The sequence below is a fragment of the Phascolarctos cinereus genome, unplaced genomic scaffold (assembly GCF_003287225.1).
Source record: "Phascolarctos cinereus isolate Bilbo 61053 unplaced genomic scaffold, phaCin_HiC Scaffold_5;HRSCAF=322, whole genome shotgun sequence".
In the NCBI taxonomy this organism is placed as follows: Eukaryota; Metazoa; Chordata; class Mammalia; order Diprotodontia; family Phascolarctidae; genus Phascolarctos; species Phascolarctos cinereus.
Window position 1 is genome coordinate 454,673,288 of NW_027555958.1, and position 15,561 is coordinate 454,688,848.

Genomic DNA, 15,561 nt, shown 5'->3' on the forward strand with positions numbered 1-15,561 from the left:
CCATCCCCAGAGACATAACTGATGGAGACTAAATGCAGATTGAAGCATGCTTTTTTTTTAACTTTATTTTTCTTACACTTTTTTTTTGGTCTGTGTTTTCTTTCACAACATGACTAATTTGGAAATATGTTTTGCATGACCTATGTCAAACCTTTTGTCTTCTCAGTGAGGAGGGAGGGGAGAGACAGAAAGAGTTAGAGCTCAAAATTTTAAAAAATAAATGTTAAAAATGTTTTTATGTGTAATTGGGGAAAAAATGAAATACTAAATAAATCATTTCACCAAGATGCTTGTTTATTGATTGACTGATGCCCTGAAACAATCCAGGACCCCGGCTTCCCTCACTTGAAACAGCGGACATAGTACATTTGACCCCTCCCAGCCCAGGCACATGGCCAGCCTCCTGCCCTCACGGCTCTTCACCCCCGTTGGGATGGCCGAGCCTGCTGGGAATGATCCCACACACTGTCCTTTTGATCTTTGTCTTCCTGTCTCTCCCCGCTCTGTCTGCAGCCTCCGTCCTGCCTGGCTGGTTGGGGCTCCCTTGCCACCATGGCTGGGCTGCTGCTCTGGGCCAGGCGTCTCTGGGCCTTGCTGCAGGTGGCCTGCCATGTGGTAGTGGGGAAGCTGCTGAAGACCCTCTTCCCAGACATGATGAAGAGGCACATCCTGAGCCTGGGCCAGAGAAGCAGCATTAGTCAGAACACTCAGTTTGCGTATGAGAACTGGGGCCCAACGTTCTTCAGCCTGCAGTATTTCTTCTTCGTCCTGAAGGTGCGGTGGCAGCGGCTGGAGGACCAGGCACTACCGAGGGGCCTGGCCCCCAACTCTCCTGTGGTCACCCTCAAGGGGGAGAGTCACCACATATGGGACTTCATGCATGGTCAGTGAATTGGGGAACAGGAAATATGGCCCTGGGCAGCAGTGAGTAAGTGGCCAGATCCCGGCTGTCACAGGCTGCTAGGTGATAGGGGCAGGTCATGTTGTCATTCTGGGCCTGCTTCCCCAATTTCGAATTAGGGCGACTGCCTACTTCAGTGAGCTGTCTGAACAGTCCTGTGAGTGAATGTCTGTGAAAACCTCCTGTGGGCTGTAAAACAGTTGGCAAATTGCTTCTCTTTTTTGTCTCTGAAATCTACCACAAAGAACCTGCTGCATAGTAGGCACTTAATAAAGACACACTTAGTTAAATTGAATTGTGGGTGTCGGTTGGCTTGGGAGGAATTCTAGCGTCTCCTTGGAAGTGGACCTTAAGTCATCTCACCCAAGCCTACTCCCCACCCCTACCCCTACTTTAGAGGTGAGGAAATGGAGACTCCCATGGCAAAGGGACCGCGCCACCATCACCTGGTTCATAAGTGGCAGAGCCCAGACTCAAATCCAGCTTTCTGGACTTCAAGTCTGGGCCCCTTTCCCTTCCAGCAGGCAGCCAGGGTGGACTTGAGGTACAACTGAAGTCTGAAAAGCCATGGGACTCCTCAGAACTAAACCTACCCAGGACATGTTGGGTCAAATCCCTGGTGAAAATGTTCCATTGCTTCTTTGAGTAAAGACACGTCCCTTAATTCTGTGATTTGGTCATCAGGACCTATTGGGGACATCCATGTCTGTATCAGCGAGCACTAGCCGGGTAACACAGTGGTTAGAATCCCCTAGGGCTGGCCAGGCCAGAGCCCACTCTGTCCCCCTTTGCCCTTCACTTCTCCTTGGGGCCAGGACACACAGTTTCAATTTTGTTTATGTGTCCCCAGAACCTAGCGCCACGTGTCCACTTGCTGAATTAAACTGAACTGATTAACTTCACGTGGCATATGTTTGTTCAGTCGATTTTCAGTGGTGCCTGATTCTCCATGACCCCATTTGGGGTTTTCTTGGCAAGGATACTGGAGAGGTTTGCCATTTTCTTCGCCAGCTCATTTTCCAGATGATGAAACTGAGGCAAACAGGGTTAAGTGACTTGCCCAGGGTCACACAGCTACTAAGTGTCTGAGGCCAGATTTGAATTCAGGAGCGTGAGTCTTCCTGATTCCAGGCCCAGAACTTTATCCCCTTCCCCACTAAGCTGCCCTGAGAGCTGCCGAATCTCCTGCCAGTTTTTGCCAGACGTGCACAGTATAAGATAGAGAATATTTCAGCTGCAGCTATGCCACGAACTGGCAATCCACCTCGCCCCCCTGAGCCTCAGTTTCCCCATCTGTAGAACAAGGAGATTGGAAAAGATAATGAAGGTTACTTTCCACTCTACCATTCAGTGTTGTACGTTCTAGCATTCTCTATTCTATGGTTCCTCCCAGACCCAGCATCCCCTCATAGCTCTGCCATTCTCCCTCCCAAGGACCCATCAAATTTTGATATTTTCTGTTCTAAGGTCCCTCTCAACTTTGCCATTCTGTGTTCTAAGGCCCCTCCCAGCTCTGTAATTCCCTGTTCTAGGTCTTTCCTGGCTCTGGCATTCCCTATTCTAAGCTCCCTCACAACTCGGACATTTTGAGTTCCATAGGGCCTTCCAGCCTCTGGCTTTCTCTGTTCTAATTCCCTCAAAGGTTTTACATCCCTATTCTAAGCCCCCTTACAGCTCTGACATTTCCTGTTCTAGGTCCCTCTCAGCTCTGGCATTCCCTGCTCTAGGTCCCTCCCAGCTCTGACATTCCCTGTTCTAAGGGCCCTCCCAGCTCTGACATTCTCTGTTCTAGGTCCCTCTCAGCTCTGACATTCCATTTTCTAAGGCCCCTCCCAGCTCTGGCATTCCCTAGTCTAAGGCCCCTCCCAACCAAAGCAGTGAACACTATTTGTCTCACCCCAAGGAGCTGTCTCATTATCTAGAGTCTATGTTAATGGGCACCAGGGTTTTCATGGTTGTTTTTCTGTTGCAGGCAGCAGGCCTTTGGTGTTGAATTTTGGAAGCTGCACCTGACCCTCATTTATCCTCAAATTTGACCAGTTCCAGAAACTCATTGAAGATTTCAGCTCGATAGCAGATTTTCTCATTATTTACATTGAAGAAGCTCATGCCACAGGTACAAAGCCATGGTCCTGAGTGGGTGGCTGGCTGGGTGTCCTCATGATGGTAACAAAGCCTAGATGCCCCCCAAAAGGAACAGATGGTTTCCGAGACCCTCTGAAGTCCCTTCCAAGTCCAAGATTCTGTCATTGGCAGGTGGCGGTGCAGTGGTTAGAACGCTGCGCCAGGAATCAGGAAGACCGGGCCTCAACTCTAGCATCAGACACTTACTAGTTGTGTGACCCTGGGCAAGTCGCTTAATCTCTGCCTCAATTCCCTCAGCTGTAAATGGGCATAATAATAGCATCTATTTCCCAGAGTTTTGTAAGGATCCGATGAGATAATATTTGTAAAGGGTTGACCACAGTGCCTGGTCTACAATAGGAGCTCGATAAATGCTTATTGGCTTTCCCCTGATTCTCCTCCCTCTTTTTGTCAGGCTTCTATACATCTTGCTCTCAGAGTTATATGGACCCCCAGAGATCATCTTTTTAAGAAAGGTTTAACTGATAAAATTTTAATTTAAAAATGTAAAAACATGTCACTATCATCATCTAATGCTCCCTATATAATAACTCCTTTGTTATGAAGAAAAGTAGTTAAGTAGAACAAGTCAACATGTTCAGCATGTCTGATAGCATATGCAGTACTCTGCACCTGTGGCCCACCGCCTCTTGACATAATGCTCATCTGAATTCCAATGTCTTTTCAGCGTTCTTTTCCTGTATGTAGTTGTGTTCATTGTGTGCATTGTTCTCTTGGCTGTGGCTTCTTTGTTCCATGCCAGTCTGCACGAGTCTTCGCAAGTTTCTTTGAATCCTCATTTTTTCTCACAGCTTAATAATATCCCATTGCATTCATATACCCAGGGTGACACAGCTAGTGAGTAGCATGTGTCTGAGGCCAGATTTGAACTCAGGTCCTCTTGACCCCAGGGCCCAGCGCTCTATCCACTGTGCCACCTAGCTGCCCCTTGTCATTGACCTTCTTGTTGAGCCCGGTAGAGGGACCTCTGGATCAAGGAAGATGAACAACTACCATTTTCCTCACATAATTCTCTTGGTTGGGGCAAGTCATAGCTTTGTCAGCAGTGTCTTCCCAGAACTCCTCCAACATTACCCATTTCCTTCCTTCACCACCCAGAATCCATCTTGTCCAGTGGGTAACCCTTTATAACAGAGGCACTAGGCAGGCAGCTGGGGCCCCGCAACATTCCAGAGTGTTGCTCAAATCAGATTAAAATGTAACTGGAAAATGTTGAACAAAACAAATAAAAATGCCATGTAACCTCTATAATGCTAATTTGCAGTTGTCCAAGTCAAAATGTGGCAAGCGGGAATCATTTCTTTTTGAGTTTGCTCTACAAAATACCCAGCAAGTGGCCATCCGGCTATTTTTGAAGACCTCCAACAACGAGAGACCTCCCTGCCCCCCAAAATAGCCTGCTCCGCTTGGAATCATTCTGAATATTGGGAAGCTTTAGCTTGAACCAAACTGAAATCCGCTCTCTGTGACTTTCCCTCATTACTCCTACTTCAATTGTCTGGGGCCAAGCACAGCACAGCTAATCTTTCTCTTAGACAATAGTGTTTCAGATATATAGAGGCTGCTATCAGGCCCTACCCCCGAGCCAAGGCCTTTCTTCTCCAAGTTGCATTGTTGTTCAGTCCTGTCTGACTCTCCGTGACCCCATTTGGGGTTTTCTTGGCAGAGATACTAGAGTGGCTTGCCATTTCCTTCTCTGGCTCACTTTACAGATGAGGAAACTGAGGCAAACAGGGTGAAGTGACTTGCCCAGGGTCATACTGTCATGGTAAGTGAGGCCAAATTTGTCTTCCTAACTCCAGGGCCAGGACTCTATCCACTGCACCACCTACCTGCCTCAAATAAATGCTAGCTATTACATTTAGCATTTCATTTGTGATAGGTCTGCATCATTCATGGGTGCTCACATCTATAGATGTTTCCCTAAACTCTTAGAAATCTGCTCTCACAATGTCTAGGGGAGCTGTCAGAGGGCATCTAACACTGCAGTGAAATGGTAGCACCTGGGGGCAGCTAGGTGGCAGTAGTGTATAGAGCACCTAGCCCTGAAGTCAGGAGGACCTGAGTTCAAATGCAGTCTCAGACCAAACACTTGATACTTACTAACTAACCCTGGCCAAGTCACTTAACCCCAATTGCCAAAAAAAAAAAATGTTAGCACCTAGTGACTGGTTCCTCCTCATTGATCAGAACAAGTACAAAAGAGCGGTTCCTTCTGCTGCCTGAATAATGAAATGATCATTCATTCAGTGGAGCCAAGAATGTTCTGGTTCATCTTCTCTTGGGAGAGAGAGTGCTATTTGTGCCTCTTTCTCATGGAGGCTACCTCTGTGCCAGGTGTGAGACTTATTTCCCAAACATCTCATCTATTTCCTCTTCCTGCCAAGGTGGTCTGTAGTATACTCCCACTAAGATACCACTCCTCGATGACCCTGAGAGTGGAGAAGCCTTCCTCCAGGACTCTCCCTTTCTCCAACTTGCACTGTACATAACTCTTACCTGGCGGCACAGACCAAGCACCCTCCCTACGAGACCCTAAAAAAAAGTCCGTGGCCCTCGACATGCTGGGACCAAGATCTTCAGTCCACTTTCATTTCCACTGCTGGCCTTCCTGACCAATGGACATTGCACATTGTCAGGGAAAGCTGTGTGTTTGCCATAACCATTCAATGAACTGAGGGTGGCTGAGCTAGGTTCGCTGACTTAGAGGGCTTCTTGTCATAAACACTAGCTTTCAAGGGGGAGACAAGATGGCTAATAAGCAGGAAGTGGTACTATGAGCTCCCCCCAGCCTTCTCCACAAGGGTCCTCCAAGCAGAGCTGGACAACACACCACATGCCCAGCTTTCGTTTTCCTTACACTGAGCAATGTGAGTGAAATGATCATATCTGTCTAGTTTTTTCTTTCCAAAGTCGAGGTCTTCCATGTTTGATGGGAAGTCTTGCACTATTTCAGTATGTTTTTGTGGACACATTTCATGGTTTCTGTTTCTGGTTTAAGGATTTTTTTTTTCTGTTTGAAACCATTTTACAGTTTCAAAAGTTAAGTGTAGTACTTGAAGTCCTAATCAGAAAACATGACTTTGGTGTTGAGGTTTGAAGCCTTTATTCAAACTGTTTTAAAAGAAGTAGTTTATTACTCATGTTTCTGTTAGCCCACCCCATCGCTTTTTACCAACCCTACATTCTCCTTCCCTTTCTTCTTTTGGTTATCCCTAATGCTTACTCATTGTTTGCCACCATATAAACTCTGGCACCAGGAGCAAAATTACAAATAGAAGCATAGAAACCTAGAACAGCAAAGAGCCGTTCTGCCTCAGTAAATTGCTGCTTTGAAAACCATGGTTAAATCATTAATTAAGATATCAAACAGAAGTGCACAGGTGATCGCTCACCTACTGTACTGTGGACTTTAACATTCTTGTCCCCCTTTTTTTCAGCAAAAGCAAAGACTCATCTGCCATTACTGTTAGTGCTGATTTGTGGATGGTAATCTTTGATCACTGACCCCATTTCAATAAAACTGGCTTTACCATTTGGGTTGGAGTTAGGTATAGAAGACAGTGGATTACCATTTTTCCTGCAGTAATGTGTTAAGCATTATACGCTCATAGAAGCTAATTAGTTAATTGTTTCTGGTGGCACATAGTCATTGAATTTCCATTTTGAACGTGTTTTGACTAAACGCACAATAAACTACTTATGTCTGCAAAAAGAAAAAAGAAAAGAAAATGCACCATACTAAAACCGGATGGGGAGTCACCATGAGTCCTTTTTCCAGTCCAGGCTAGCACAGGGATGCAAAGAGGTCTGCAGACATTGGGGTTGGGATTTGGCCAGGAAACCCCCTACTCAAGGAGCATTTCAACACAGAAGGAGTCCATGGGCCAGGACAAGTAAAGGTCCCAGATCCATACTGGAGCACCTCAAGAGAGACAGGTGACAACTGGCCCCTTTGTTGCCCACGACCCAATTCTGAGTTCAAGATCCAAGGAAGATTAAGAGAGGGACCTGTACTACCCTTTAATCCCACGCCCTCCCCATTACAGGGACCTGCCCTGGGCTGTGTACTGAAAGAGGATGGCTTCAGAAACAAGCAGCAGTGACGTGGCTCGGGTCCCGGAAGTAGAGCAGGGTCTCACTTGTAGCCCCTAGCCCAGTCTTAAGCCTATAGAGGAATAAGGCAGGAATGTCAGACCAAAGGGAGCCTGCAATCCAGCTGGCTGGTAATGGCTAAGCCCAGGGATAATCTATTATTGTTCAGACCCAAATCCAGGTCAGGAACTTTCTGGAGGGCAGCGATCAGATTTTGCCCTGGATCACTTTGGGAGTGAAGCCTGCAGGTCGCCAGCCTGAGCTGCCCCTGAGATCCTGGAATAATACAACATTTAGTGCCCCAGAAAGCAGAAACAGCACCAGCACCAACCTTTCCTCCAAACATATTCAGAGCCTGACCACGGAGACATCAAGTCCAAAGTCAGGAAGCACGCCAGGAGAATGGGCAAATAAAAAAGGAATTTCACCATAAAAAGCTGTTATGATGACAGGGATGGCAGAGGGGAAAAAATGGAAAAGAAATGAGAGATATGGAAGAAAGAATTGGGAAAGAAATTCACACTGCGGCATAAGAGACGCAAAACCTTGCCCAAGCAACCAACTCCCAGAAAATTAGAATCGGCCAAATAGAAACCAAAGACTCCATAGGCAACAAGAAATATTAAAGCAAAGTCAAAAGAAAAGGCAAGGTATCTCATAGAAAAAAAAACTGACCTGGAAAACAGACTGAAGGAAAAAAATGTAAGAATCTTTGTACTATCTGAAAGCCAAGCCTAAAACAAGAATCTTGATATCACATTTTAAGAAATCTTAAAAGAAAACTGCCTAGATCTCTTAGAACCAGAGAACAAAGTAAAAATAGGAAGAACCTACCAGTCACTTCCTGAAAGACAAGCCAAAAACATCATAGCCAAAATCTAGAGCCTGCAGCCCAAAGAAAAAATATTGCAAACTGCCAGAAAGAAAAAATTCAGCTACTGAGAAGCCACAGTCAGGATCACACATGATTTAACAGCCACCACCATAGAGAAGCAGAGAGCTTAGAATTTAATATTCCAGAAAGCAAAGGATATACAGGTTTAAAGGTCAAGAATAGCTTATGCAGCAAAACTAAGTAAATCTCTACAGGAGGAAAAAATGGAATTTTAATGAAATAGAAAACTTCCAAGCATTCCTAATGAAAGACCAGAGCTGCATAGAAACTTTGAAGCACAAACATAGTAGTTAACAGAAATATAAAAGAGTGAACATGAATAAACAACCATAACAGACCTGACAAGGATAAACTGCTTACATCCTAATATGGGGAATGATACATCCCCCTGAGCTCTATCATCATTAGGGTTCTTAGAGGGAGTATAATCAGACAAGGCCTGGCGGAGTGGTTCTGTTAGGTCATGAGAATCTTAAGAAAACTATGGAAATAGGGGCCGCTAGGTGGCACAGTGGATAGAATATTGGCCTGGAGTTCAAATTTGGTCTCAGATACCAGTTGTGACACCTTGGACAAGTCACCTTATCCTGTTTGCCTAAATTGCCTCATCTGTAAAATGAGCTAGAGAAGAAAACGGCAAACCACTTCAGTATCTTTTCCAAGAAAACCCCAAATGGGGTCACAGAGAGTTGGACATGACTGAAAATGACTGAACAATGAAATGGACATGACCTATGCAGAAATTTGTTTTGCTTAACTATACATGTTTATAACCGAGGTTTTGTTTTCTTTCATTCTCAATGGGGGGGGGAGTGAGGGGGAGGGAGAGAGGGAGGGAGACAAGGTGGATTTTCACTGATTGAAAAAATGAAATCTAATTTAAATAAATAAATAAATATTAGCTCACTTAGCCACCTTTGACTGGAAATTAGCGCATTCCTACCCAGCCCTGAACAGAAGCTACTTTCAGGTTATCTATATTGGCTTCAAATTTGAAACAGCTGGTTTGAATGGAAAGTTCCCTGGATTTGGAATTGAAGGACCCAAGTTTCAGCCTCACTCTGCTATTTACTGCTAGTCAACTTACTAGTCAAATCCCCTCCCATGTGTGAGCTGCAGCTGGACTAGACGGAGGATTCTTCCCGTTTTTTGTGTCAGGGACCCCCCCTCCCCCAGCAGTTAAGCTGCTGAAACCGATGGCCCCTTCTTAGAACCACGTTTTTAAAGGCATAAAATAAAATCCATGAGATTTCCAAATGACTCAATTACATTGAAATACAGTTAGAAAATCTATTTTTTAAAATCCACAGACCCTAGGTTAAGACCTCTGATAAAAGATCTCTTAATTTCCTTGCAGCTTTACGTCTGAGTTCACTGGAATACAGCTTCATTTATATAAACCTTATTCCCTAACTCTTCTCAAGATTCCTGATTCCACTTTGCTCTCTGTCTACAGGGCCTCTTATCCCCACCTACATATGACTCTGTCTGTCTGTCTGTCTATCTGTCTCCCCCCCCAATATATGTTTATATTTATCTATTTTAACATTTCAAATATATGAAGATACATTCGTTCCAAAACATGATAGGGAACCCACTATCTCCTGAGGCAAGAAGCCCATTCCATATTTGATGAGATTAAATGTTAAGTTTTTCCTCATGTTGAGCCATAATCTTCCAATTTCTGCTCTTTGGTGCCACCATGAATAACATAACCCTTCAGATACTTGAAGACAGCCTTCACATTCCCCTGAGTCTTCTCTTCCCAGCTAAACAATCCCAGTTCCTTCAGCTGACTTCTAGTACTTGGCATATAGTAGGTGCCTAATAAATGCTTACTGATTGATGAGGCATTAATTCAAAGTCCTTTGCCATCCTGGTCACCCTCCTCTGGTGGCTTGCCATCTGACCAACATCCTTCCTAAACAATGGCACCAGGAACTGAGGCCAGGCCTCCAAGTGTGACCTAACCAGAGCAGACAACCGCCATCCTGGGTGCTCTGCCCAAGCAGCCCAACATCCCTTTTGACTGACCGGGACGATTCAGTCTTTCTTCAGGCCCAGATTCAAACCCAGACTCCTCAGCCTGCCAAGAGGAGGGGCTGGGATCAGATTTCTTAGAATGGTTTATGTATGTAGGTTCATAGACTCCTCAACATCTATCCAGGGACCCCAGGTTAAAAACACCAAGCTGGAGAGCTCTGAAGGCCCCTTCCTCATCAAAATCAATGACTGGTCTTCTGACTTCCCAAGGCCCTGCTGCTCACAGCCTCGCATCCCGATTCTGGGAGAACAGGGCAGCCCCGTTATCTATTTCTCACCAAGTGGCTGAGCCCAGTGACTCTCACACTCCCAATGCTGCAAATCACTGTTTCTTCTTCCCAGAGTGAGGGATCAGCGGCTCCTCGGGGTGAGCCTTCCCTTGCAGCTGGCCTTCAGCCGCCCGCTGTGCTAGAGATGTCCCAGGGAACTCAGGATGGGGACCTGTATCTTACAGGGCTGGGCCCGGTTTCTCTTTTGGATCGTAGTGAGCACATCCTGAACCTGTTTGTGGAGCCTGAGTGCCTCATTAACCACCTCAAAAGCTTACATCAAAGAATGTTATCATTTATCCATCCATCACACCCAAAGTCATCTCTGTTCTTCCCTTTCCCATTGCCTGGTACCTACAACTGCTCGTGCCTTCCCAGTCCAGCCTCAGAAGCTGACTAGAGGTGTGACCCTGAGCAAGTAACTTAGTTCTCTGTGACTCAGTTTCCTCATCTATAATGTGGGCATAATAATTGCATTTACTATATAAGGTTGTTTCAAGGCTCAGTGGCTGGCACTTAATAAATGCTTATTTCTCTCCTTTCTTCCTCTGAAACTATCTCCAATTTACCCTGTATGTATATTGTTTGTATCTAGCTGTTTGCATGTCGTATTCTTCGTTAGAATATGAGCTCCCTGAGGGCAGGGACTGGGCTTTTGCCTTTCTTTGTATCCCCAGTACTTAGCACAATGCCTGGCACACAGCAGGTGCTTACTTGTTGACTTGACTTGTCTTTCTCCATTAGATGGCTGGGCTTTTGCAAACAATATAGACATTAAACAGCATCGCACCCTCCAGAATCGAATGGAGGCTGCCCAGCTATTAATGGACAGGAAGCCACTGTGCCCCATTGTTTTAGACACCATGGACAACCTGACCAGCAAAAAATATGCTGCACTCCCAGAGCGCTTCTATGTTCTCCTGGAAGGGAAGATCCTCTTCAAGGTATGAGTGGGTGATTTCAGGGGGCCTTTTGAAAAAGGTTTGGGGGTCTTAGGGAACCACAAGCTCAGGGTGAGTAAACCACATGGCATGGCTATCTAGAACATTAATATAATCTTGGGAAGCATTAAGATAAATATAGACTAATGGGTTCCCTAGCTATGTGACCCTGGGCAAGTCATTTAACCTTGTTTGCCTCAGTTTCCTCATCTATAAAATGAGCAGGAGAAGGAAATGGCAAACCACTCCCGTAAACTTGCCAAGTAAACCCCAAATGGGGTCATGAAGAGTTGGACACAATTGAAACAACAGAACAACAATAATAATAAACATTTCTGTGGGGTCTTGCAAACTGGTTTATGTACATTATATCATTCAGTTTCATCGTGAGTCTCTGAGGTAGGGCCACAGTTACAATTATCTTTGTTTTACACACGTAGGGGATGAGATTCAAGGAAGCTAAATGCTTTGCTACAATTAGTAAGTACCCCACGAAGAACTGCAGTCCAGGGCTTCTCCTTCAGCATTCTACCCTTCCACCACGTTGCCTCTCTCTGACGTGTGTAGCACAGACGAGGAGGCTTGGCCTAAGATCAATGCTCTCTTGAGCCCCTCTAGCTCTAAAGCCCATGAGCCCACAGTCCTGGGCAGCTAGGAGATACCTTAACAAGCCAACAACCCGTTCGCTATCAGCATGGTAGATTGACTTCTCCTGGCAGAGTGGAAAGAATCCTGGGAGTTGGGAGACCTGGGTTTGAATCCTGGCCTTGACATCAACTTCTTGTGTGACCTCAGGCCAGTTGTTTCTACCCCCTTGGTCTTCATTTGCTCACCTGTAAAAGGAAGGGGTTGGCCAGTGAAATTCTAAAGGTCCCTTCAGTTCCAAGTATCAAATCTGTAGTAAGGATCGAAGATTGATCCTGCAGTGAAAGCCCATCAGAGATGTTTTTTTTTTCTCTTTCAGGGTGACCCAGGCCCTTGGAATTACCACCCAGAAGAAGTCCGGGCTGTCCTGGAAAAGTTCAGCAGATAAACCACAAGGAAGTCCTACATTTCCAGTGGCAGAAGCGATTAAGGCTTCTCCACTCCCCCACGCGCCAGATCACGCCTACTGGGCTGGAAGGCGCTTGGATCATTGGCTCCCACGGTCCTCATCTCAGACGCTGGGTCAGTTCAGCTTGCTCGGTTACTCCCAAGTTCATTTAAGAAAAATCTGCTTTTCTGATGGTTTTGCAAGCCTTCTAATCATCACGTGCGGCGGATTCCATCCGGCTTTGGAAGGATCCGGTAGGCAAGCCCCTGTGTGTTTCGGTCCTGCTTCTGTGAATATTTATTTATGAGAGTCATAGCCTAAAGCTCAGGCCAGCTGGGACTTGATGTGAGAAAATGTTTATAAGAGGCAGCGAGCGCACATGGAAGTGATTAAAAAGACCTAATGATACTTCAACGGAGGTAGCCTTTTCATTTTCTTTTCTGCGCATGGTGAATGAGTGAATGAATGATTGATTGAAAAAGCGTTTATTAAGCATTTAATATGTTCCAGGCGCTGTACTAAGCACGGAGGATACACATGCAAGAGTGAGCTAGTCCCTGCCCTCAGAGAATTTAACAATCTAACAGGGGCACTTAGCACATACCGGGGATAGTGGCCGGAGAAAGGCGCTTTGGCACGGGAAGTCAGTCACAGCAATAGTGGGTGGAACGATCGTGCAATTTATTGGCACAGCCTTTTCAGAAATAATGGGGAGGGATGGGGTGATGCGTATAAAGGCAGCAGCGACAGGCTGGGGGAGAGGCCGGTGTTCTGGGGCTGGCTGGAGACACTGGGTGCTCAGCCTTTGGGACAGCCAGGAAAGGAGTTCTAAAGGTGAGTGGCTTCATTCCTCAGGTATGATCTCAGTCCCCCAACTGGTCCCCACTGGTCTTTAGTTTCTGATCTCACCAATCCTGCCTTCACATAAGTCTCAAAAGTTTCTTAATACTTTGATCTCACCGCATTACTGCCCTGCTCAAACACCTCAAATGACTCCCCATTGCCCACAAGAGAAAATAAGAACTATTTAATTAAATACAGTGTCCCCAGATCCCAGCCTCAACCTCCATTTCTGACCTCCCTTCATTCTGTTCTTCTTCATGTGTTCTATGTCCAGCCAAACTAGACAGCTAGTTAGCACTTCTCTCAGCTCAGCCGGTACCCTCCTGGCCAAGAGTAGTAAGGACAATTGTTACAGAAACATTTCCCTCTAAGCTGATGGTTCACTCTCCCATTGTACAACTAGCTGTGCAACTCCAGGCAAATCACATATCCCGTTTGCCTCAGTTTCCTCAACTGTAAAATGGGTATAATCACAGCACCTGCCTCATAGGATTATTGTAAGGATCAAACAAGATAATAATTGTAAAGCACTTGGTATAGTGCCTGGCACACAGCAGGTACCACATGAATGCTTATTCCTTCCTGCTTCTTCCCCTTGGGTGGGTCATTTCCAACACTTCCAGAACAGATTGGAATCAATACTCCCGTGGACACTTCCCCTTCACCTGACAAATAAGGGAGCTGCACCAGAGGGTCTCAAAGGCTTCTCCTAGCTCTAGCATTTTCTATCTTCAGGGTGGGGGGTGAGGTTTCTTTGAGAGCCAGTGTTCTAAGGTGACTTCCAAGTCTAATATTCTCTGCTCCAAGACCCCTTCCAGCTCTGCCTCCATTTATCATCATCTAAGATCAAATGAGATACTTTAAAGTGCTTTGCAAACCTTAAACCACTATAGAAATCATCATCATCATTGTTGCCATCATTACGTTTTAAGGCTCTTTCCCTACCTCAAATTCTCTGGTCTATGATTCTGCCTAGGGAGATGGACACACACATTATAAAATAAACAACACTTTAAGGCAGCCTGGGTTAATGCCAGAAAGACAGCTCAGATGATAAGCCACACTCAAAAATGTGCCTGTTCAAAGATGTGCCTTAACTGAGTGCATGACCCAAAGGTCACAGGCATGTCCTGCTGTATTTTATCTACAGTGAACTCTGGGTATTCACATCCAAAGAAAGAACTGTGGAGGTGGAATGCAGATCGAAGCATACTATTTGCTCTTTTTTTCTTCTGTTTTGTTCTGTTTTCTCTTTCTTGTGATTCCTCCTATTGGTTCTAATTCTTCCTTACAACATCACTAATGTGAAAATATATTTAATAGGAATATATATGTATAGTCCGTATTAGATTGCACGCCATCTTGGGGAGGTGGGGAGGGAGGGAGAGAAAAATTTAAAACTCAGAAGCTTATGGAAGTGATTGTCGATAAAATAAATTAATTTAAAAAAATAAAGTGAACTCTGAGGCGTGCCCTTTACTTCAAAAGGGATGGATGTTTAGGACAAGGGCACAGTCCAGCAGCACAGACTGTTCACAGCCAGTCTTGAGGATCAGTTGAAGGAGGTGGGGACATTTAGCCAGCAGAGATGTCAACAAACTGTATCATAACTGTCATATCTCAAAGGCTGTCCTACAATGAGGAGAAGACACAAATAACAACAACCCCTATGGAGGCTGATCTCTACTCACACCGTAACCACTCTGCCCCCATCTCGGTCACTACCTGCCTGTGTGACTTTGGGCAGGTCACTTACACTATTCTCTGCCTCAGTTTCCTCATGAGGGAGTTGGAGAAGATGGCATCTAAGGCCCCTTACAGCTTAAAATCTATGACCCTATCACTTCCCACCTGGACTATTACAATGGCCTCCAATTAGTCCCCGCACTCCGTCCATCCTCTGGATGGCTGCCAATTTGAAATCCTTGAAGTATAATCTGACCATGTCACTCAATTTTTTAAAATTCTGAATTTAACAAACACCAAATAAAATGCGTTTTCCATGTACAGAGTAAACAGAAAAAGAGGATTGTACATGAAACTGTGGATCTCTCTTGCTTTTCTTTAAATGTGTAATAAACTAAGCATGTAACTTTCCAAAACTGCCCAGTTGTCCTCTTGTTCTCTTCTGTATCCATTAAAAAAGTCTAACGACCTTTTTTCTTTCCTTTCCTTCCCTCTTCCCCTTTTCTTCTTTCTTCCTTTTTTCTTTCTCCCTTCCTTCTCTCTTCCGTTCTACACTATTTCTGCCTCCCTTATTGAAAACAGAAGAACAAAAAACACTGAGTGACCTTTTCAACGTGACTTCTTTATGTGCCCTGTGTTCCAACCAAAGTGACCTATTTGCTGGGCCTTGTACATGACAATCCATCTCCTACCCCTGGGCCTTTATCTAG

The 15,561-nt window shown here is 45.2% G+C and overlaps 1 protein-coding gene across 1 annotated transcript; it reads left to right on the plus strand.

The window, feature by feature from the left end:
- The first annotated feature begins 471 nt into the window (after positions 1 to 471).
- On the plus strand, positions 472 to 12,736 carry DIO1 (iodothyronine deiodinase 1). Its single transcript, XM_020987818.2, has 4 exons — positions 472 to 883; positions 2,874 to 3,017; positions 11,093 to 11,292; positions 12,254 to 12,736. The coding sequence occupies exons 1-4, from the start codon at positions 553 to 555 to the stop codon at positions 12,320 to 12,322; spliced, it is 744 nt and encodes a 247-aa protein (XP_020843477.1). The 5' UTR covers positions 472 to 552; the 3' UTR covers positions 12,323 to 12,736.
- The last annotated feature ends 2,825 nt before the right edge of the window (positions 12,737 to 15,561 follow it).